This window comes from Lissotriton vulgaris, chromosome 3_1 (assembly GCF_964263255.1).
Source record: "Lissotriton vulgaris chromosome 3_1, aLisVul1.2, whole genome shotgun sequence".
In the NCBI taxonomy this organism is placed as follows: Eukaryota; Metazoa; Chordata; class Amphibia; order Caudata; family Salamandridae; genus Lissotriton; species Lissotriton vulgaris.
This window is the reverse complement of record NC_141689.1, coordinates 1,311,407,731-1,311,432,514: the sequence shown is the minus strand read 5'-3', so window position 1 is coordinate 1,311,432,514 and position 24,784 is coordinate 1,311,407,731. Positions and strand designations below refer to the sequence as shown.

Genomic DNA, 24,784 nt, shown 5'->3' with positions numbered 1-24,784 from the left:
GTACCTCAACCAATTTGGGCAAAAATCCGTCTAGAAAATCACATAGCCGAGTTGGGCGGTGATTGGGCTGCTCTTGCGGCAGCAGACGGGCGACAAGTTGGTGGGGCCAAGCCTGACCAGATTATTGAGAATCTGCCCCAGAGGATTATTACGTTAATGAAGACACTTATGCCAGCAATGAGAGTCAATTGGGATAAATTGTCTGCGTGCAAGCCAAAGAAGGACGAGAGTGTCTCCGATTTCTTTACGAGATTTGATAGGGCATTCATCGATCACAGTGGTCAGGATATGAGCACTGAGGGAGGTCAGAGGTTGTTTGTAGAAAATTTGTATCGAATTTGTTGCCTGATCTTAGCAACAAATTAAAGAATTCTGAGAGTTCGTGGGCTGTTTCTACTTCTGCTCAGATATTAGCTACGGCTCAATATTATGAAAATAGGGAGAAGGAGGAAAATGATCGTGCGGATAAGAAAACAAAGGATCTTAAAACGAAAGTTCTGTTACAGCAAGCGTATCCTCCACGCTCCAATCAGAATGACTCTCGGCAGCAGAATAGATTGCAATCGCAATCTTTTAGGTCACAGGCGCGTAATGATTCTTCTACGCAGAGATCTATGCTCGGATATAATCAATGCGCATACTGTAGAGGTGAGGGCCATTTGAAGTTTGATTGTCCGGTTTTGCGCGACCGAAATAGTGGTGGTTCAGCTACAGGAGGTCGTAGTGGTCCTCAACAGGCATCACGTGGTAGAGGTCCTGGTGTTACTCAAAATCAAGATGAACGTTCTAATAATTCATCAGATTCCAACAATTGCTTTGATCAGCGTGGTTCATCGTCAGGTAGATCTGCACAGTATCATGTGGACGATTGTTACGTCGAGCATGATATTGATGACGGTAACTACTAGGACAGCCACAGACAAAGAGAGGGAGTAGTATCAGTTCCGGTTGATCAGAGAGGGCCTTACGTCGCAGTTGCCACATCGGGCGTAGTTGAGTTTTTTCTGTTGGACACTGGTGCAGCGAAAAGTTCCATCATGCATTCGAAACTCCCTGGCGCACCTTTGTCTGGCTTAACAAATGTTTCCGTTGGATTCTCTGGCGCCCCCGTTAGCAATCCGGTTTCTAGCCCTTTGCCCCTCACAATTGGGCCTTGTGAGCTGAAAGCTCCTTTGATTTTGACTACTGGCTGTGGTAAGAATCTTTTGGGTCTGGATTTGCTGAAACGATTATATGCGACTCTGTATTGTTCTCCTGCGGGAGTGGAGCTTACTTTAGGTCAGAGAGTGATCTCTCCTATGTATTTGTCAACTGATAAGCTCCCACCGGAATTGAGTTCCCTTCCTAAGTCTTTGTGGGCTACGGGTCCCAATGATGTGGGCCTGCTGGACATATCGCCTTATGTTGTTCAATTGAAATCTAATGTGCGATTACCACGTATTCCCCAGTATCGTATCTCTCTCGACGGTGAAAGAGCGTTGTTAGCGATCATCTATGATTTGATCAAGAAAGATGTTATCGAGGAGACTCGAGGAAACGTGTGTAATAGTCCCGTGTTACCCATCTTGAAACGCACGGATCCATCCAAGCCTCCTGTTTACCGTTTTGTCATTGATTTACGGGAGGTGAACAAAATTGTCATTCCACAATTTCCTGTGGTGCCTGATATTACGGCTTTACTGACTCTGATTCCAGCCTCCGCTTCTTGGTTCTCAGTGATCGATCTGAAGAATGCTTTCTTTAGCATTCCGATTGCTGAGGAAAGCAGAGACCTATTCGGCTTCTCATTAGGAGGTCGCAGCTTTAGGTTTAAACGCGCTCCTCAGGGCTACTGTGAGAGTCGATCGATATATAGCCAAGCCCTGAAGAGTCAACTCGATGCGTTTGTGTTACCGGCTGGTGCGGCCTTGATCCAGTATGTTGATGACTTACTGGTGGCTGCTGACACGAAAGAGATCTGCAAAACTGCTACGGTATCGCTGTAACTGCATCTCTGTGACTTGCATCACAAGGTGTCACCTTCTAAACTGCAATATTGTTGTCAAGAAGTAACCTATCTAGGTCACTTATTGTCAAAGGAGGGAAGAAGGTTGACCCCAGAGAGAAATGCAGCAATAGCTCGAATGACTGTGCCAACAACTCAGAGAGATGTGCGTGCCTTCCTAGGTATCACGTCATACTGCAGGCAATGGATTCCAAATTTTTCATTGCTAGCAAAACCATTGGTAGCCCTCACGTGCAAGGATGTTCCAACTCCTTTGCCATGGACTGAAGAGTGTCAGAAAAGTTTTTCTGAATTGCGTGATGCGTTGTGTTCGGCTCCTGTGTTATGTACTCCTGACTACAGCAAGCCGTTTACACTATACGTTCACGAGAGAGAGGGTTGTGCGTTGAGTGTTTTGACGCAGCAATTTGGTGGTAAGCAGTGTCCATGTGCATATTTTTCCTCGACCTTGGACCCAGTAGCTAGAGCATTGCCGAGTTGTCTAAGAGCGACAGCGGCGGCTGCGGTGTCCATCCGACAATCTGCAGGATTGGTCATGGATAATATGCTTACGGTGATGGTTCCGCATGCAGTTGACACTCTCTTAAATCGTACAAAAACTCAACACTTGACGAGCGCAAGGTTGTCCGGTTATGAGTTGACGCTTTTGGCAAGTCATATTCAAATAAAGCGCTGTAATGTTCTAAATCCGGCGACGTTGTTGCCAACCAATATGGAATCAGACGATGTACCACCACATGATTGCTATCTGCGAACTGAGGAAGAAACGAAGGGTCGTGTTGACCTAAAAAACACTCCATTGGCAGATCCTGATGGTACTTTGTATGTTGATGGTTCGTGTTTTAAGTTGCCGAATGGTGATGTGACGACTGCATATGCTGTGGTAACGTTGAGTACAGTTGTGGAAACTGCGAGATTGAATCAGAATTCCGCACAGGCGGCAGAGTTAATTGCGTTGACGAGAGCGTGTGTTTTGTCGAAGAGAAAGCGAGTAAATGTGTTTACCGATAGTCAATATGCTTTTGGCGTTGCACATAGCTTTGGTCGATTGTGGCGAGAGAGAGGCTTTATGACATCGCATGGCACGAAGATCCAACACGGACAGCTCGTGAACGTTCTTTTGGACGCACTTAAATTGCCCAAGCAGGTGGCGATTACTAAATGTAGTGCGCACCGAAAGGTGACGGATGATGTTGGTCATGGTAATGCGTTTGCGGACGAGATTGCTAAAGAGACAGCTAGAAACCTTGCAACCTGAATGTACGTAACGAGTTCAGTAAGGTGGCCTGCGGAGACTGGTATGTGTGAGGACACTGTTGAGAGCGTGAAAGCGATTCAGAATGAGGCCACCGAAACTGAAAAGACTAAGTGGAAAGAAAGTACAGGAAAGTTAGATGCGCACGGATGTTGGATTGATTTGTCGGAAAATCAGAAATGGATGTTGCCGGATGCATATGTGCTAGCTGTTGTGACTATGGCACACGGCTTGTCACATATTAGTGCGAAAGGTATCTGTAAGTTGCTGTTCCCAGTATGGAAGAATGATGGTATCGCTAAGTGCGCAGAGAGAGTGGTTAAGAATTGTATGGTATGTCTGATCTACAATCCCGGTAAAGGCACCCCTACACCACCTGGCCATTTCGCTCCCCCTACATGTCCCTTTGAGGTTATCCAACTGGACTTCATCCATATGGAGAGATGTAATAACCTGAAGTACGTATTAGTTGTGGTTTGCGCATTCTCCAGATGGATCGAAGCCTATCCTCTCAAAGATAATACTGCCCTGTCCACAGCGAAAGTCCTACTGAAGGAATACTTTCCTCGGTATGGAATGCCACGGATTGTATGGTCTGATAATGGAAGTGAGTTTGTGGGGAGTGTGATGAAGAGTGTGTGTAAGGGCCTTGGAATTAGACAAAAATTCCATAGCGCCAATCATCCCCAGTCAGCAGGTTTGGTTGAAGGGTACAATGGTACTCTAAAATTGAAACTTGCTAAGATTCAAGCTACGACTGGTCTGTCATGGCCTGATGCCTTGCCTCTGGCTCTTTTGTCGACCAGGGCGACTGTACACTCTCGAGTAGGGCTCAGCCCATATGAGATTGTGTTCAGCCGTCCTGCAAACATTTGGGGGGGTCCCTAGGCCTAGGTCCTTCGATAGTCTTGAGTACCCAATGTTAATTGATTATCTTCATGACCTGACTGCTAAACTGAGGTTAATTCATCAACAGGTCTTTGAAGCACTGCTGGCACAGACAGAGGGTCCTGGACATCGGCTCCAACCAGGTGACTGGGTGGTTACCAGAAATTTTGGCCGGAAGCGAGGGTTGGAGCCGAGATTTGTGGGACCTTACCAGGTTCTACTCGCCACGAGAACTGCAGTTCGTTTGGAAGGCCGCAAACATTGGGTGCATGCCACCCACACAAAGAAGGTGCCTATACCTGTACCAGCGGATTCGTGGGTAAGAACCGGTATCGCTGCAACAGAAACAGAAACTCAGGTGAAATTTGTGCCGTTTAGTGATGCTCAACCTGTAGGAGACACTTCATTGCAGTCAGACACATCTGTTGAACCTTTGTCATTGGAAAACTCAAGACTTGAACTATCATCTGCTCGACAGGACTCTGTTTTACAACCTGAACGATTATTCGAAGAACAGACTCGTCCTGGAAGAAGCAGATATTTTCTTTGTTCTCATACCAAAGACTAATAAATATCATTTTTGCTTTTTTTCCCTTTTTGAAAAATTCACGTTGCCCCCCTTATTGTCATTTTGAACATTATGAACAATTGCAGCCTCAATTAATTTTTGGGTTCTTTTCCCCGTGTGTTTTTCCACAGCTAGGAGATTTTGTATTACATTGTTTGATTAAAGAACCTTACATCCGGGTTGACCGTAGGGCCGTGCGGGTACTTCCTTCTGTTTAGCAGGTTCCTAACACTAGGTCGGTACTTTTGTCGATTCCTAGGAACTCCTGGGAATTGATAATCGCTACTCAGAACGAAGTGCGTCAAGAATGTTGCAGACGGTTTTTAGAGGATGGAATTCTCAAAGTTGTCGGAAGTGGAGAAGACTCTAGCGCAAAGATCATCACTACACAGGGTTGTACGAACAAAATGCTTTCTGTTTCAGGTGTTCCTGCTTTTCTTGACTGTTTCCATGCTATTGGTGGGTGGAGTATATTATGGAATACAATGGTTATTGCCTTCTGCTTCACCTACTTCTTCTTCTGAACCAAAATCTGTTTCCACTGTTTCTCCTCATTCCTTTCACCCTCTATCTCAACACGAACAGGTTAGACGTGCGGAATTCATGAACAACTCCTTTGTCCAACTTCTTCATCAACATCAGTTGGTGATGAATACTACCAACTGTTGGGTGTGTGGTTTAATGCCACATACCATGGATAGGGGAATTCCGTACTTGGTCCTTCCTTATAGTTCCCAGGGGTCAGCTCGAGCAGTCCAAACTATGTTTCGTAGCGCACTAGATTCCTACCCCCATCGAGAGCCACGCACTGCAGATCATGGTCCTGGCCCGTACCACAAGCCTTTGGCAAGAGCAATTGCCGATTTAGATAGGGATATCTATGACGCATCGCTTATCCCAGAGGAAGAGGTGCGAGCATACAGAGATCTGAGTGAGGCTGGGTATAGCATGTCAGTGGGTGATCGGCAGCTTAAAAGCTCGTCTCCGATCTGGATCGTGCCCCATCTCGGTAACTTCTGTTTGAAAGGTCTTGGCCGAAGCCCGCGAGCTCAGCTTGGGAGGAGTGCTTGTACTGAAACGTATGTTTTACCAACGGCCTCTTCCCCTGTTCTTTTGACTGCCAAGGGTACATACTTTGTATGTTACGACCGCGCATATACATGGCTGCCTCGTGACTTCTCAGGCACCTGTTATATTGCGAATCTGTTGCCGCCGACTTTCACCGTCGGATCAGACTACCACAAGACCAGAGTTGTGAGAGGTGTTATTGGCGAAGAAGACACTGCCGGTCAAGAAGCAGGAGACTTCTTTAAGGGTTTCTTGCCGTTTTGGGGACCTATGATCAATAGTAGGAACCTGAGACAGTTGACTCGAGTGGTGGAATCGACTGCTAATATCACTGCAAGTGCCCTTGGTAATATTACAGCAGAGCTTCAGGCGGATAGGCTTATGACGTTACAAAACCGTATGGTTTTAGACGTTGTTCTTGCAGATAGAGGTGGTGCATGTAAGGTGATCCATTCGAGTTGCTGCATTTTCATTCCTGATAACGCTCCAACTGTCTATCAAGCCATCTTGATAGCCACGTGAGGTAGTGTGGCTCACTGGTTAGAGGCGGCAGACCCGAGAGCAGAGGACGGCCCGGGACCAGGGTTCGATTCCCGGCGCGGCAGGTTTCTGGACCAGGGTCAGCAGACTTGATAATTCTCTCGCCTCGGTGCCCACTCTGATCAGCGATCACACTCGGCAACTCTGGGCATTAGCTTGCCTCATCCTCACTAACGGCCCCACCAGACCGCTGGGGATGCCTGGTCTCACCCTGGAGATACCCATTAAGGGACCATCTCTCAGGGAAGCCAGGAAGGGTTTCGCAGTGGTCGAAGCGCCTTGGGACCCTCCGGGTAAGTAGTGCGCTATATAAATGCCTATACATTTACATTTACATCTCGAAGTTGCATAAGATCTCCGAGTCCATACACGTGGACGTAGGTGATTGGACGCTACTAGGATGGTTTTGGGGCCTGATGTCGACGTGGGGTTGGAAGATTCTGATGATCATTGGGGTTGTTGTAACATTTCTGTTCACGTGTTGTCTTTGTGTACTGTGTGGTCCGGCCTCTGTGCTACGACGTGTATAAGACGGCCACCTATTACCAAGGAAGCATTGATGGATAGAATGATGTTGCAGCAATATCTGGATGGTCTGATGAATATCGAGATCGATTCTGATATCGACTAGTGCTTGCCTACATGAGGGCAAAAGGAGCGTCTGAAGTTCCGTGACAATTAAAGTGGTGTTTTCGACTCGCTGGAATATGGACGAGTTTGGTATCTATGAACCGCAAATGACGAGTTTAGTGGGTGTACGCGTTTTCGCTATGCTGACCTGAACCGTTCGTTCGTTTCGTGGGTTTTTTCATCTGAACCCACAGGTTCCATTTTAGATACGGCATCCATTTTGTCTCTTGCCCTCAAGTAGCCAGCGAACGGACACTGTCCGCTTCGTGACCCTGGGATTCCCAAACTCTTGCGGAAGACACGTGTTTCTTTGAGGGTGTCTTTATGATGAGGGGGATGACACTGCAAAGGCAGATGGCCCCGCTCGAGGCACATCTTGCTGTGCCGGTCTATTGTTTCAGCCGTGCATTCATTAGGCATGTCTCCTTTGATCCTGCAATCGTGTTTCCGATATCACCCTCCTTACACTCTTTTCAATCTGTTGACTATCTTTATCTTCCCTTGCACCTGTTACTGTCTTCTTCCTTAATTCGTTTACAGCCGGAATGGAATGTACTAATGGTGGGACGATGTACTTTTACAGTTGGGAACCGGCGATGCTACTGTAATTATGTTCCGGGACTCTGAATACATGAAAGCGACCCTTTTGAAATTTACTGTGGGAACTAAGTTGTAACCTTTTTTTCGCCATGTTGTGCTATTACAGAAATATGTATAAAAGGAGCGATCCACAGTTGCAATTTGAAGCAGTCTCCTAGAACCTACACGTGTTGTACTTCTTGTGACTTCTGTGTTCCCTGCAGTAAATAAACCTCGATCTTTGACGCCGAAGGAAGTGTCCCGTGTCTCTGTCATTTGTACGCCGGAACAGGTAACCCACGAAGGTTTCAGGTGTTGTCCCCTGGCACCGCTGGGCCTTAGAAAAGCCCAGTCCTTAAACATGGACTATCAGGCTCCCTTCCCCAGTGAAACTCACTCCCCAGTCTTGCCCCTTATACTATAGTGATCTTGAGTAGTTTAACAGTAGGTGTTATAGTATCCTGCCCCCCACGTCACGCCAATCCTGATCTCTGTTCTGAACCCAAGAGGACTGGCAGCCGGATCATCAATACAAATTATTTCCATTGCAGCTTCTCTATTAGCTATTATCAACGGGAGGACAGAATGGCAAGTTAAGAGGAAGAAGGAAATTGCAATGTCTCAACTCTAACATAACAGACATAGTCCTGATCAGTAGATACATCGGCCCACCATGGAATGGAACAAACTCAGGAGGAAATGCAAGGGCCGAGTTCTTTACAGGACCCAACTGCGCTCCCCCACACGGTCACCTGGTCGAATTTACTAGTTTGTTAAAAAAAAATAATAATAATATTAATAATAATAAATAGCAGTTTGGTTATCTTTATACGGAAATTATTTGTGTGTAAAATTATACTAGAATGGTATGATCAAGATGGCAGATATTTTCTCATTAAAAAATAAATACAGCTGACACTAGGTTGATTGTTGGGCGGGTATACACACCCAACACATGTAAACTGCTCTTCTTCCCTCAAACGCTTAGGCTCTTGACTCTGCTTGGTGATACGCAATTCTTAATTGGGGGTGGAAGTACGGGCCCTACTTTCTGGTGGTATAATACTGACGGGGCACTGATACCGGTCATTATAACGACCATGGCCTGGTTGCTATCTGGGGGATAACACTTCCGCATGAGAACAACTACGCATTTCTCCTCCAGCTACATGGTACTGATTACTTTCTGGCAAGCAGGTTCAATTGGTTTCCACAATATTATACTGTGACATCTTTGGGGGTGAGGTTACAGACAACTCTCCCATATCATTATACGTAAATCTTTGTCATCCAACTCTTCCTCCAAGCTAGTGGAGGACGCACGCAGGACAATAAAGAATGCCAGTGGACAGATAAGCCCTCAGGTTCAATGTTAGGATATATCAAAAGGAGAATTAGAGTTCAGTCTCCTCGACCTAGATGCAGTGGCCAGCATGCAAGGTCACACGAAGAGGTTTCCACCACTGGCACGAAGATGTCCCATTACAAACAGTACTTCTTTGAATGCTCCATTGGGAAATTGATGACCTGAATTAATATGGCACTATCTCCTGTGGTATACAACCTTTACAACAAATCTTTTACCACGCACTACCATTACAACGCAGTCATTACAACGCAAACCATTACAACGCATTGCGCTGGGGGGCGCTCTAGGATAGGGAATAAGTTTAATTTACTATCCAACAACTTCCCTAGTGTCCACGGGGACTGGAGTTGGAATAGTAAATTAAACTATTCACTATCCAGCACCCCAAAGAGCTATGCGTTGTAATGGTATGCGTTGTAAAAACCGTGTTGTAATGGTATGCGTGGTAAAAGTATGCGTTGTAACGTCATACATCCATCTCCTGTACAGAGGTGACAAATGGAGACCGCAACGTTCTCTCTCTATCTCGTTCTTCAGAGCTGTGGCTGACAGGGCCCTAAGTAAAGTTTAAAAGGAAAATTATGAGCAAGCAAGGTGGAGGTTTAAATGTCCAATCTATCAGAAATGAGTAGGGTCGGTTGCTATCTCACAGAGTGAGGCCTTTTCCCTCACACGGATTGCTATCAGTGCTCCCAACCGATGTGTGAGTCATTTCATATACTATGGAACTTTCCTCTCCTGCAGCCTTATTAGTCAATAATCTCAGACACTATGTCTAAATGGTATATGGTATTCCTTTTACTCCATTTCTTCAGTTAACTATCTTACATGACATATCTGGTGTAACAGGTCTGTTAATTCACACCCGCGGATGGTTGGCCATAATCCTAGCTGTGGTATAAATCTCTGTCTTGAGACATTAGAGGATGCTGAATATTCCTAATCAGGCTAACTGAGCTTTTGAAGATTGCCTCTCATGAGAGAATTAGAAATACAGTTTATGGCTACACTGAAATATACACCCACAACTGGCAGCTTTTCTTTCAGCGGAGCACAGAGTCCGGTATTGTAGGTGGGATTTGGCTAAACACCACTGTTAATTAGGGAAAACCATGTCCAACTAGTGACCCATGGATTTGTAGCTTGGCTTTGTTGCTGATTCCAAATAACTTTGGAACAGGTCATACATAAAGGCTAGTGGCACAGTGGACTATTACTTAGTATACAAAATGTGGATTATATATTCACTGTTAATGTGTTGCGGTGTCATAACAGGGAAACCACCAGATATTGTCTTCTGGAATGGTCATTACATGTATGGAAAATCAACAGAATACATAGAACCTGATGAGTTATAGGACTTTCTGCATTCCCTCATGTTGACTTTGATGAAAGAGAATAATTGATAAAGATGGCCTGCTCAACATCACAGACAGTGTGCTTTTAACTCCTCTCACCCTTGCCGCGCTCAACAACCACGCCACGACAAAGGACCTTCATCAAGTAGTCTAGATTCTCATGAGGGATACAGACAAGTCCCACTCGCAATTGATGCAATCTGTGACTGCGATGGCATACCACAGTTCACTTTACATCTATCTCCATTTCTACCACCTCCCCCTCACCCCAAACTCCTCTTTTTAACACCGCTTGATCATGCAATGCAATGGAAATTATGATATATGATCTATCACTGCATGGAAGAGGCAGGTACTTGTGTTAATTGAATGTCTGGTGATTCGTGGTTTGAACTGACCTTCACTGCTCACCCACAGAGCGTCAGACATTACTTGGTTCTGTCACCACAATACCTTTTAAGTTTCAGCTCCTGTGGTGTCTGCAATCGAAGACACGTGTCTGGGAACACTGGAAACATTCCAGTCAAACTGTACAGGGGGTTATGGAAATATGCAATCAGCTCCATTTGGAAGCACCATCAATAATCAAGTGATGTGTTTTTGGATACTGCAGATAGTGAAGGCCAACTGAACTCGGGTAGAGGAGTGGGCCTAACGGTTAGGACGGTCGACCACGAATCTGGGAACCGGGTTCGAGTTTGGCAGTGCGGCTGAACATCCTGTGATTCTGGGCAAATCACTTACTCTCCCTGTGCCTAACAAAAAAAAATGAATGTGTCCTTATGTTTCGCAACTGGTGCTATGTAAAGTGCTCTGATGCCTTTGGGTCAAGTTCGCACTATATAAAACTTTGTAAAAAATAAACAAAGAACCAGAACCAGGAAACTAGCACTCTTCTGTGCAAAATCAAAAGCCAATTTTGTGTGGCCAACTATATTTGGCAATTGCTGCACGGAGATGCTCATTTAATAGTTAAAGAATAGTGGATAGTAAATGATTTTAGAAGTATGATTTTCTGATGCCATTTCCTTCATAGATTTTTGTATGATGTTTCAAACATATCAGTTGTAACGAAATTGCTATTAACACGACAGGGGAGAATCAGTGGGGCCGATTCACAGAACTAACTTAAGACAAAATCCTAAACTTACTACCATTTTGGTATTCACAGAAGGCACTTACTCATTTCGGTATTCACAGAAGTTAGGAGTCCTAACTTTAGGACTCCTAAATGCCTTCTGTGAATACCAAAAGTCTTTAAGGTATGATTTTTCTCGGTTTAGGAGTAGTAAAGTTAGGACTCCTAACTTTAGGACTCCTAAATGCCTTCTGTGAATACCGAAAGTCTTAAAGTTAGGAATTTTCTCAGTTTAGGAGTCCTAACTTTACTACTCCTAAACTGAGAAAAATCCTAACTTTAGGACTTTCGGTTCAGTAGTAGTAGTAAAGTTGAGAAAAATCCTAATTTTAAGACTTTCGGTATTCACAGATGGCATTTAGAAGTCCTAAAGTTAGGAGTCCTAACTTTACTACTACTAAATTGAGAAAAATCCTAATTTTAAGACTTTCGGTATTCACAGAAGGCATTTAGGAGTCCTAAAGTTAGGAGTCCTAACTTTACTACTACTAAATTGAGAAAAATTCTAATTTTAAGACTTTCGGTATTCACAGAAGGCATTTAAGAGTCCTAAAGTTAAGAGTCCTAACTTTACTACTCCTAAATTGAGAAAAATCCTAACTTTAAGACTTTCAGTATTCAAAGAAGGCATTTAGGAGTCCTGAAGTTAGGACTTCTAACTTCTGTGAATACCGAAATGAGTAAGTGCCTTCTGTGAATACCAAAATGAGTAAGTGCCTTCTGTGAATACCAAAATGGCAGTAAGTTTAGGATTTTATCTTAAGCTAGTTCTGTGAATCGGGCCCACCGAGCGGACTACGAGGGACAGCCGACAACGAACTATTTACATAAGCCACAACAAAACGAATCAGGGCCAGCTTTAGGGCTGTACGACTGGTGTCGTAGCACTGGGCGCCAAGGTTGGGGGTTGGGAGGGGTGATAGGTTGAGCACCCTTGTCTGTCTGTTATTTCCATGATGTCAGTAGTCATGACAACAAAAGATGGAGAAGTGTGCACACACAGCTACGGACAGTGTATGGCTTGGTCCTGCGCTAGAGGTCATCTTATAGTAGCAGCCAGGCAGCGAGCAAGTTCATTCTAGTGTAAGGCCTTCATTAAGCATAGTAAGTTATAGCTGCTGTAAAAACGAGCCTGAGTGAACTGTTAAGTATGCATGAATGACAATGCCTCAATACGCATGAATGACAATACCTCAATACAACTGCCTCGCAATAGTTAATCAAAGCGCCACCTCAGGCCAAAACTGAAAGTAGATGTCATGGAAATAAAAGTGGTCGTTTGATCTAAAATTAGAAGCGGTGTCAGGGACGAACGCTGGCCGTGCAGACCCAAGAAGGATTGCGGAGCACAGGTTGCCCTCTCCAAGTTCCCAACCCAGTCTTCTGTCAGATTTTTACACTTCACTTTCCGCATTGCCAGGGAGTCATTTCTCCTCTCAGATCCGACTACTGTTTTTTTATTTATATACGTATAGACACTGAGATGAAACATGATATTAGAGAGGATTTAAAATTAGTGTTTGAACTTTCATGATTAGTCTTTCTAATATTCTGGATCACAGACATAATTTTAGTTGCTTTTTCTTCACCCAGTGCCGTGTGGTTGCAGCACCGCACATCCGCACATTGGGTTTTAATTTAGCTTCACAGAGTGTAACACCAGGCATGTATCACCTACGTCTCTACATCTAATTATTATTTAGTAATAATTAATGTTTACGTATTTTCTTTTCGTTTTCCCCTTATTTATTTATAATTATGTGCGTTTCCGTTTTTTTGTCTCCTTTCTTTTTCTCTTGTTTCTATTATTTTGAATTATGGTTCTTTCCCTTATTGGGGAAATGTTTTTATTTTGTTGTTTTCCCCATTATTTATGTATGATGAATACTATCTGATGATGTTGCCCTAGGCTAATTTGCCACCATGGGGTGACACACGTGTTGGCTATGTTGGTTATATGTTCCTTAACGTTGACCACATGAAGTGACAAACCTGGATTATACCAAGTGTACCTTGAATAAATAGATTGTAAATATTATATGGATTATCTCAGCGACTTTCGTTAATGAAGTTGATATCCGAATCACTTTAACAGTGTTTTTCTTTGTCTTACTTCAATGAAGAGATTATGGAATCAATTCGGAAATCCGAGTGAATTCCAGTATTTGTTGTTATGTATTTACATCTCACCTCTGCACAACAAGAGGTCCGCGCCTCTGCACTGAACCAGCGCAACCTTTATAATCCGGCCCAGGTGAGAGGCTACTGCTGCCGAAAGCTTCGTTTGGGAACGGTTTTCTTTCAGGTTTTTTTTAGTCTTGGGTCTCCTTTTGCAGTAACTTTTTGGCGGTGGATTTTGGGCCGTCACCACCAGCTGACATGGAGGGTAGTCCACACATGTGGTCTGTGAAAAGCAGTAAAAGTATTCGCTCCTTCTCGAAGCAGGCCTGGCTCCTCCTGCTGCTCGAGACAAGCAGCTGCTGAGAGCTGCTGGGGGGCTCAGTCACATCACAATACCGCTCCCGCCCAGAACGAACAGCTCCGAATGCAGGCATTCAACAGCTGCACAGAACGAGAACGGCGCGGGGGAAGAAATAATCTACAGAAAGAGCATTTAAAGAAAGCGAACGGATGTGCATCTGTGCCAAACACTGCTTGAAATGAACTTCACACGGCGCATTTCTAAGACAGGAAAATGTACACAAATGAATGTACACAAATGGAGAAAATATAATAGCCATGCACCGTGTGGGATTCGAAAGGCAGGAGGAGAGGAAGAAAATGCAGAGAGCATTAGTTACAAAAAAAATCGTTAACCGTTTTTTAGTAGATGTAGCCTAAATATTCTTACCAGGTAATCAGATGGTGGCATATATATTTGTAAACCTTTTCGAAATGAGCAAGGTGCACAGTATGCTGCATAAGGCGCACAACGGGTGGGGCATGTAACAGAGTTGACAGTCCAGTAGTTGGGGTGGGAGGAGCTAGGTGGGCAGAGGGGAAGAGGTGGGGACAAGACAGGAAGGGGTCAGATAGAGTAGGGACGGGGACCGAGATAGATGCTAATAAAGAGTTCATAGATAACCAGTCAGTGTCCGTGTATAATTTATGTGGGACACGACAGCTGGCGACGAGGGTGGGATAAGACAGACCCCCACCCACGAGTGCCCCGTCCTGCAGCGTGGAGCGAGCTCCGCTGCAACCTTGCCCCTGCGGCGCCGGTGACGAGCCCCCAGGAGTGGCCTGATCTCCCCTCGCAAGCGGAAGAGGGTCGAGAAGAGACACAGCAGCCCAGCGAACGAGCGCTGAAGCGTCACGAGAGAGCGCTGAGTCAGAGCGCAGAAAACGCTGCAGAAAGGGCGCCAAGTGAAGAGCGCCGGAACGCCGGTCGCGCTGGACGCGCGGAAGAGCCTGCAGTGCGTCGAGACTGAAGGAGGGCCGGAAGCCCACTCCGACGCTGCCCAGGTGAGCCTGCAACGCCGCAAAGGCGAGAGGAGGCGAAAGAAGGGCCCCCAAGTGCGCGCAGCACCGTACAGAAGCCAGCGCTAAATCGGCCGGCAACAGCAAAGACCAGCCAATCAGTAGGCGGTGCGCGAGGACAGCAACCCTCGCAGAACAGACAGCACTTACCCCAAACCCCGCCGGAAGAGTGGAGATCTGCCCAGCACAAACGTGAGTTCCCCAGCACCGAATGTGTGTGTGCCTAGAGAGAGAGGAACCTCGTGGGCTGCAGAGGGGGCGGCCATCTTAAGGTCAGGCAGCCCAAAGGACAAACCCTATCTGATTGAAGGGCAGCCATTTTTAAGTCAGGCGAAGACCGAAAACAAGCACTGGCACCACCAAAATGGATGCACTGTGTCCTGATAACCCAGCAATTACCGTCAGGCAAGCGCTAGCAAGTGGAACAAACAAGCATTGGTAGCTGCAGCGAACAGCAGTGAGAGTGGACGTCGGTGACCGCGACCAGAGTCAAGTGCAAGCCCGGAAGGACCACTACCAAGATGTCCAACCCTCCCCCGCAAGACGCCCAAAACCCTCCCGCGAAAAAGGAAGTCAAGGGCACGCATCTGCGAGCGCCGGAACCCTTAACGATCACCACAGGAAGTAGCATGGGCCTAAAATGGCAGGAATGGCTGGAGGATTTTGAGGACTATATTGAAGGCTCTAGAATCGAGACAGACAAAGACAAAATAATAACCCTTCGCAATCTAGGAGGGCGCGAGATCAGCAAAATAGTGCGAGAAATCCCAACCGACGACGGCGACACCTATGCCAAAGTGAGAGATGTATTGAACAACCGTTTCTTGAACAAAAGAAATGTTGACTACGAGCGACACAAGTTCCATCAACAGCGCCAAGACAAGGATGAGCCACTAACCTCCTTCATACACCGACTGCGACGCCAGTCCCAATACTGCGACTTTGCAAATTTCTCACCGGATGCAGCCATCAAGTCCCAAATAATCTCCGGGTGCCACTCAGAGTCATTGAGACGACGACTGCTGAGGAAACCACAAGAGCTAGCAGAAATTGAAGAGAACTCCCGGCTGTATGACCAAGCCGAAGAAAATGCGGCGGATATCGAAGTCAAGCCTAGCACTAGCCGCGAACATGCCAACCGTGTCTCCGACCGACGACATGGAAGACAGGACTACAGAGGCAACCCGCGTGACAGATCACGCCGATCCAGATTCTCACCCAGACGTCGAACGGACCACCGACCAAAGGATTCGGAGAGGAGAGATCGACGACCTGAACGCACAAGACGGTGTTTCAGGTGCGGGTATGACTACCCTCACATTGACTCATGCCCTGCTATGGGCCAACGCTGCCGAAAATGTGGACGATCCAATCATTTTGAAGCCATGTGCAGCGATTACCACAGAGAGAAACGTGGCGGCAACGACCGGCGTGCCAGCCAACAAAGATCCTCGAGACCTGAAACCAAACGGCACCATGTCAGAGCCGTCCAGGATGAACCCGATCGGTCCCCTGCATCCTCTCACTCCAGTCACGAATCTAGACGTTCCAGATGGGATCGTCGCTCTCCCTCAAGAGACTCCAGATCTTCATCATCCAGGCGATCTTCCTACACTACAGAGTATATCAACATCGCTGACAACGATCAGCTCAAGCGCTACCCACGGCTTGACATCATGGTGGGTAACCATGCAGCAAAATTCGTAATGGACAGTGGTGCATCCCTCAACTACATCTCAGTGGCTGAACACGATCGAATGGTTCCCAAGCCTCATCTACGCTTTGCACCCGTCCGGGTGTACACCTGGATGTCAAGAAAGCCACTCCCATGCCTAGGCAAGTTCGACACTACCCTCACACATGGCAGCATCACTGTCCCAGCTGTCATCCACGTCATCAAAGGGCTCGATGCTGATTGCCTGTTGAGTCTCCCCACGGCTGAACGCCTGCGCCTGGTGCACATCCTGTTCAATGTGAATGACAGTTCCAACTATGCCTTGAAATTTCCTTCCCTGTTCCAGGGCCTAGGCAAACTGAAGGGCCGGCAAGTGCATCTGCACATCAATGAACGTGTCAAGCCAGTTGCTCAACATCCGCGACGAGTGCCCTTCCATCTGCAATCCGCTGTGGCCCAAGAACTCCAGGACCTATTGGATGCTGATATCATTGAACGCACCAAAGGGCCCACTCCCTGGGTGTCCCCGGTTGTTATTGTCCCCAAGAAAGGGACTCCAGACAAGGTCCGCCTCTGTGTGGACATGCGCCTGCCGAACACGGCGATCGAAAGAGAGAGACACCCCGGTCCACACCTGAGCGACATGATTACGGCACTCAATGGAGCCACGGTATTTTCCAAACTGGACCTCAACAAGGGCTATCATCAGCTCGAGCTGGACGACAGCTCTCGTCCCATCACCACCTTTGCCACCCACCTTGGTCTCTTCCGCTATAAACGACTCAGTTTTGGCGTCTCCTCAGCCGCTGAAATCTTCCAAGAAGCAATACGCTTAATCATCCATCACATTCCGAATTCCCTTAACTACAGTGATGACATTCTGGTGTATGGCACGGATCTCCGAGAGCACGACATTGCCCTTGACCGTGTTTGCCATGCCCTCATGGACGCAAACTTAACTCTCAACAGAAACAAATGCGAGTTTCATCAGTCAACACTGAAATTCTTCGGTCATATCTTCTCATCGAGCGGTATGAAGCCAGACCCCGACAAGGTAGCGGTGCTCAACAACACCAAGAGCCCGGCCGATGTGAACGATCTGCGTTCCTTTCTCGGAATGGCAAGCTATTGCGCTCGTTACATTCGGGACTATGCCACAATCAGCCACCCACTGAGGCTCCTCACGAAGTCTGACCAGCCTTTTGACTGGACTCCGGAATGTGAGCGCGCCTTCAGGGACATCAAACATGCGGTGGAATCATCTGATTGTCTCTCATACTTCAATCCCAGAAGGAACACAGAGATCACCGTAGACGCCAGTCCGGTGGGCCTAGGGGCGATTTTGGCCCAGTATGATGACGACTCAGAACAACGGAGAATCATCGCGTACGCCAGCCGAAGCCTCACCGACCCAGAAAGGAAGTATTCCCAGCCCGAAAAGGAGAGCCTGGCCGTCGTGTGGGCGTGCGAGCATTTTCACATCTTCATCTATGGGAAGCATTTTACGCTCATAACTGACCACCAAGCGCTCGTCACGATTTATGGAAATCCGAAGTGCAAGATGCCCCCCAGGATCGAGCGGTGGGGCCTCCGCCTGCAGGAGTACACATTTACAATTGTCCACAAACCGGGGAAAGGGGAGAACCCTGCTGATTACATGTCCCGACACCCCCGGGACTCTGCAGAGACAACTCCTTCCATTGCAGAGGAGTACATTCACTTCGTGGCCAGTCACGCTCGCCCACCAGCCATACCCATGCACACCATCAGGGAAGCAACCAACCAAGACGCCACTCTACAGATTGTAATGAAACGCATACAATCCAACAGGTGGAGACATCACCCACAAGACGACAACGAGAATCCAGACACCAAGAAAGAGCTCCAGGCCTTCCAACACGTCTCTGACGAACTTTCAATAACCGAGGACGGCCTCCTTCTAAGAGATCACCGGATAGTCATCCCAGCCCTCCTGAGACAAGGAGTAGTCGACCTAGCACATGAGGGCCATCGAGGGGTTGTGTCCACCAAGAGGGCACTAAGAGAGCGTGTCTGGTTTCCAGCTCTAGACCAGATGGTCGAGGACACTCTGAAAGACTGTCACCCCTGTCAACTGACCAGCCACAACAATCCGCCTGCACCGCTACAGATGACCCCATTGCCTGACGGGGTGTGGCAAGAAGTCGCAATGGATTTCTATGGGCCCCTGCAATCAGGGAAATACATAATTGTCATCGTGGATGAATACTCCCGGTTCCCGGTAGCTCAGTTTATCTCTTCCACTAGTGCCACCTGCACCCTCAGGGTACTTGAGGAAGTCTTCGCAACCTGGGGTGTCCAAAGAATCATCAAAACAGACAACGGGCCCCCATTCAATGGACACGAGTTTGGCGACTTCGCGAAACAAATGGATTTCCAACACCGCAGAGTCACACCACTCTGGCCACAAGCCAACGGCACCGTTGAAAGGTTCATGTCCACCATCAAGAAAACCTTCCAACAGGCCACCGCCGAGAAGAAGGATCTGCAGTCGGCACTGAACGAAGTCCTCTGTGCCTACCGAACCACTCCTCATTCCACGACGGGCGTATGCCCTGCCACTCTCATGCTTGGGAGAACAATGAGAAACCGGATCCCAACCTGGGAAGGAGCACTGAAGAAACCCCTCTCAGATCAGCAGCTCAAAGACATGGCTGTGACGGATCAGTATCACAAGGAGAAGATGAAGGAACATGCTGACCACAAACGGAGGGCACGGTCACCCTCCCTCAAGGAAGGCGACAGGGTTTTCGTCAAACAAGAACAGCGCCAGAAAACTGACTGTCGTTTCAAGGACGAGCCTCTCACAATCGTGCAGCAAAAGGGCACCATGGTGACCGCTGAATCAGAGAATAGGCGAGTTACCCGCAATGCATCTCACTTTAGGAAATGCCCTCCTGAAAGACATGACTGCACACCAGCAGCTTCTACACCTGAGAATCACAGTGACCCAGAGGCTGGCGCACCTGACTCTGCACCCCCCATGGTGCAGGAACCAGTAGTAGAGAACATTGTGTCTACACCGGCTCGACCCCGACGTCAAGTGCGGCCTCCAAAGAGACTGATCGTAGAAATGGATTAAGTTTCGCTTTCACTGCTATTTCGTTAAGAAAGGGGGAGATGTAACAGAGTTGACAGTCCAGTAGTTGGGGTGGGAGGAGCTAGGTGGGCAGAGGGGAAGAGGTGGGGACAAGACAGGAAGGGGTCAGATAGAGTAGGGACGGGGACCGAGATAGATGCTAATAAAGAGTTCATAGATAACCAGTCAGTGTCCGTGTATAATTTATGTGGGACACGACAGGGCAGGCGGGTTCATTGCAACTGAGAACAAGCCTCCAGCAGAAGGGATTTGATGGAGAACAAGCTAGTGGGGGTGTGGTACCCAAACACTCCACTTACAGGGTCCTGCCTACTTACCTGTTCATTACTCCGAGTCCCAGTCTTCCTCCAGCAGCGGCTCCTATGATAAGGCGGAGGAGCATAGCCTCACTGCTCTGCGAGCAGTGTAAAAAGAAAATTGTAATAACTAATGTTATCATTTTCGCTCTCCTTACTGCTTGGGTCAGGGGCGGGCGGTTGGGGCTGGGCTGGCCAGTACATGGGCCAGTGCAAGGGGCAGGGGAAGGAGTCTTAAGCACACTCCCTGAGTGCATATAGCTGCTTGGCCGACCCTCTTGGGCCGGTCAAACAATCTTACTCACCTAACATCTTGTCCACCAGGCTGCATTATACAGCCTGGTGGGGAACATGTCCAGCTTCCAAGCCCATGTCTGAGTGCCAGTAAGGCAGCGTTGTGATTGGACAGGGAATTCTGTGAAGCTGTGTGCTCCCTGTTGCTGCCAGAAGACTATGGAGGAGAGACGGTGGCGGCAGTACCCGGCAGCACCCAGGTAACTTCTTTTGTGGAAAAAATTGTATCCCCCCCACTCCGCTCCTCTCCACATCCCCGCTCCACCACTCGAGCTCAGTAGCAGTCGCTACTGTTCTCCTCGCCACAGTAATTACACAATGAGCTTTGGCCTCCCACAGAAACTCCCAAGTTAGAAGTTAGCATAGTAATCTCCATCCTACCAATATGGCCGACTTCCTCTTCCTCGTTTACAAAGGAAGTCTACACACCCCACATCCTGTTTTTTGGTTTCTGTGAAACCTCGAGTTGTGATTCTGTAATCAACTATGCAGGTACGTTTATTGGGGCAGAGGTCTGGCTGTAGCTGACTCATTTATGCCCAGCAGATTAAGGTGTAGTGCTAGCAGACCCTGCTCTGTGCTATGTTGTTTGGTATGCCTATTTTATGGTGGTCTCATGCGGGAGCTGTTCCTGCTGTGTTGTTGACGCACATCGCTCCAGGCATTTCTAGTTACCTGATTGAGGTCCTGCCCGAGAACTTGGGAACCAGTCAAAATGCTTTTAGTTAATCATGTGGCATCTCTGCTAGATACCATGGTCGAAAGTGCTCTTTGCAGGTAAAGAACAATAAACTGTAACACTTTATTGTGTTCAGAGTGACGAGGGAAGCTCAGCCTGTTTTCTTTTTTAGGCACACACGAATAAGACATGCATTAGTCAGATTCAGGCAATTTAGGAAACGGTAGAATCACAAAGAAAGTGGCTTCCATTCCTAAATGAAAAAGTGTATGTTAATATGCCTAACATGTCATGCTTCTGGAACTCCATTTGGCAAACGGTTGAGATTTTAATGTCCCACATCAAGCAGAATCGAGATGCCGAATCCTGAATTTGAAGAGCATGCTTGTGCACCACATCAGTTCAAGTGATTCCTCTACTTGGGTATTTCTAACAGCACCGTTGCGAATAAGACGCCAATGCAGAAGCTGAATAGGACCAGTTTTTTCCAGCATGTGATGCAATTGTACATTAACAGTATCACCATCTAGACACTGGAAAACAAGTGTTCAAGCCTGAGAGCTCACTCAGATTTTACAAAGGAGGACACTAGCAGTAAAATACTCTGTGCACATGCCGAGCGTAAAGCCTGATAATTTTGTATTTTAAATGCAACTAAGTTTCAAGAAGCAGGGAACACTCGCTAAAAAATGTAGAGAGCATTCTGGATAACTCTGCTTCAAACATCACATGCAGCAGGAAATGTCTATCCCCACAATAATACCACAAGAGAGGAATTTTATCCATTGGAACCTTCAAGAAACAAATCATGCTATGATGAACTAAGCTTTTTTAGTTGCTGAACGGAAACAGATGTGGAAGCCATTTTGGATTATCCTCTAATGCCAACAGCCTGACCACCTCTATGATACTCAATTATTACAAGAAGCCCACAGAACGTATGCAAAAGGCAAGTGACCTTCAGAGAATTTACGTACTCTTTTGTTTGTAAACAGCTTTTAAGCACGGCTTGCTCGGAAAACAACACTTGGGACACACAGCATTTAGACAGGTATTGTGCCAATACTGTCTACTGGTGCACAGGCAGCTGGCCTGTGACAATCACATGATGTCCATCTTCTACCGCGCCACTAGCACGTATCACCTTTCTTCTCTGACTGGTTATATGCCATAGTTTGTGTAAAAGTGTCCTGTCTGGGCAGCAAGCACAATGTATTTGTTCATAATTCTGAGGAAATATCCTTGCAATTTCCTTGTAACTGTGTGTTCATTGGATATGTATTTGGCACGCCCTTTGTGCTTTATATTACAAAAGACTACACTGGACTTTTGAAAAATGAACCCTAGGTGGCTTCGTCTATGGTTCCCGGCAACACGTATATTAAATTTCACCTATGAACTTTGACAACGTCTGTACTTTATTTCGTAGGCTTCTACACAGATACTCCCTGTGGTGTTGCAGTATGCTGCAAAGCGCTGCAGCCATTCACATTTCGTGGAGAGTGGGCATGTATCACTTTGGTTTTCCTTGCCATTGTTTTAGAAAAGGTAGCCTGGTCTGCCATTGGGAGACTATTAAATGACGTGTGGATTCATTAAAAGAAAATCATGACAGGGGAGTGGATTACGTTATGTGGTGATTTGATTCACTGCACACCTGTACGTACTACTGTCATGACCACAATGCTTTTTCTTTAAATTAATCAAAGAATTGGGCTCTGCCACATGATGTCCCACAGTGTGATTGTACTAGAGAAAAAACTCAGGCTACGCTAAATTCATTACAATCTGTGTGCGATAGAAGACAATTTAAACCTACTAATACACCATACCCAGCAATCCAATAAAACCTCCCTTCTGTCACCTGAAAGCACTCATATGAAAAAATAAAATGCTAGCATCAAGAATCTACTTCAGTTTCATAAACAAGAGGATTTCCTCTTATTTCTGAGTTATGCTTACCATGTTGCAATTCCCTCCTTCATTCCCTCTTGTTTTTCCTCAATTTGCATTTTTTCCTCGTCCAATTCACGAGGAGGAATAGGGAATTCTTCTATGCTGCTAGAAAAGTCCCTGTCCTCTAACGAAGGAGCAGGCGGTGGAGGAGGCAACAGCGTATGTTCAAATGTAGACTTTGCTGCAGCAACCTCTGTTTCTGTAACAAAAACCTCATCGTCTTCATCCTCCTGGTGAAGCAATGGTGGTGTTGTTTGTAGGCAGGATTCCGATATCCGTAATGATATCTTCCCACGAGAAGGTGAAGGGCCAATGGAAGTCTCTGTATCAGAGGAACTGCTGCTCTGTGTCCCAAGGCTCTGCCATCTTGGAACAAACTTATGCCCACCCACGGAGGTACAAAATTGGTTCATCTGGACATTATGCTCGTTGACTGAGTGAGCCCATTTAATTTTTGGTGGAGGGGGCCTCTGTGGTGGAGAACGCTTCTTCTTTGATTTGTCCTCTTTTGAGCTTTCAGGGTAGGCGGCATCATGGGACTGCAAGCCTACTGGATGGGTTTGCACACTGATGTGGGAGGCACAGGTCTTCTCAGGCTGTTCACACGCAAAACATTCTCCTTTCGCTGCCGGCCTGGGTGGAGGATTTGTGGAGTAGTCTGATGTGGTCTGGCCAAGGTCTGCTGACCTTACATCACCATGACAGTGGCCAAGACCCAGCTTCCTTCTTGTGAGATGGCTGGGCTGTTCACCCGGCTGTCTGATGCCTGTGGTTCTGTCAGTGCATAAGGTTTCCGAAGACCTATGGCTAGGCCTCTGGGAGGAAAATCCATTGACGTTCGGTCCAAAATTCCGATGTGAGGGTGACAGCGTCTTTTCTATGGGACTTCTGTCTTCAGGTTTAAATAGGCTAAAACAAAATGCAAAAAAAATGAAAAAATAGATGAAAACACAGCAAGAAGGAAAGATTTATGTGAATAGAAAAACATAGGCAGAGCATTCAAGGTGACATATTCAGCTATTGTTTGGAAACTGTTCTGGCACTAATCACCAGAAGACAAACTGCAGATATCTCACAAAAAGGTCTCATTAGGACTGCGTGATTCAGATAACAGCGTTCCAATACAAATAAAAAGAGATTTATCTGAGGGTATGAGGTTAATGAAGACTGCCTGTTGCGCAGATTGCTGTACAGTGCTCTTTGACAAAGCTGAAGTCAAACAGCATAGCCAACTATTCAGCGGATATCCAGGTCAGTGCATCATTTCTTCAGCTCCAGTTAACTTTTTGTTGCTTCCATTGGCCTAATGGGATGCCTGTAAATCCCAAATATCAAGACAGCAGCCACTGGAAACCAAATATGGCTTCCTGACAAAAAACACCACCCCTCAACTTAAGCCAGGCAGTAACCAAAGGAAACATTTAAATAACACAAAAGAATAACGCATTTTCTAGAGGTTTTATAAGTGGTTGTTTGGCAAAGCCTTGGCACACAGCGGCTCTCATTACGATATACAGGCGATTAAAATTGCTTTCTTTCCTTAGTAAATCGCCCGTGTGGTTACTTTTAACAAGCAACTGGTTCTAAGTTGTGTTTTTATACATTGTTTAATTAATTCTTTGTCACCACTGGATCCAAAAACATTTTTAATCAGTTTCAGGTAACCTGAACACAAACTCAGCTTGTAAAAGTCACATTGGTACTAGCTGCCCTCAAGTTGCACATTAGGGGGATTAGGCACACAAATAGCAATCTTGTAGGCTAAGGCTAAAGGAGGGTGATTGATAAAGTGTAGGCGGTAGTACCAGCACCCTATCATTTTGGCACAGTGGTTCTAAGAAACAGAAACTGGGCAAAAACAAAAGAA

General features: G+C 46.6%; 1 protein-coding gene across 2 annotated transcripts in view; it reads right to left on the bottom strand.

Moving 5' to 3' along the window:
- The window catches only part of SHROOM3 (shroom family member 3), a 433,148-nt gene that overhangs the window by 96,472 nt on the left and 311,892 nt on the right, over window positions 1-24,784 (bottom strand). For both annotated transcript variants that reach the window (XM_086961784.1, XM_086961785.1), the window contains exon 6: window positions 22,924-23,826. In XM_086961784.1, the coding sequence (XP_086817910.1) occupies window positions 22,924-23,826 (903 nt within the window). The remainder of the gene's footprint in view (window positions 1-22,923; window positions 23,827-24,784) is intronic.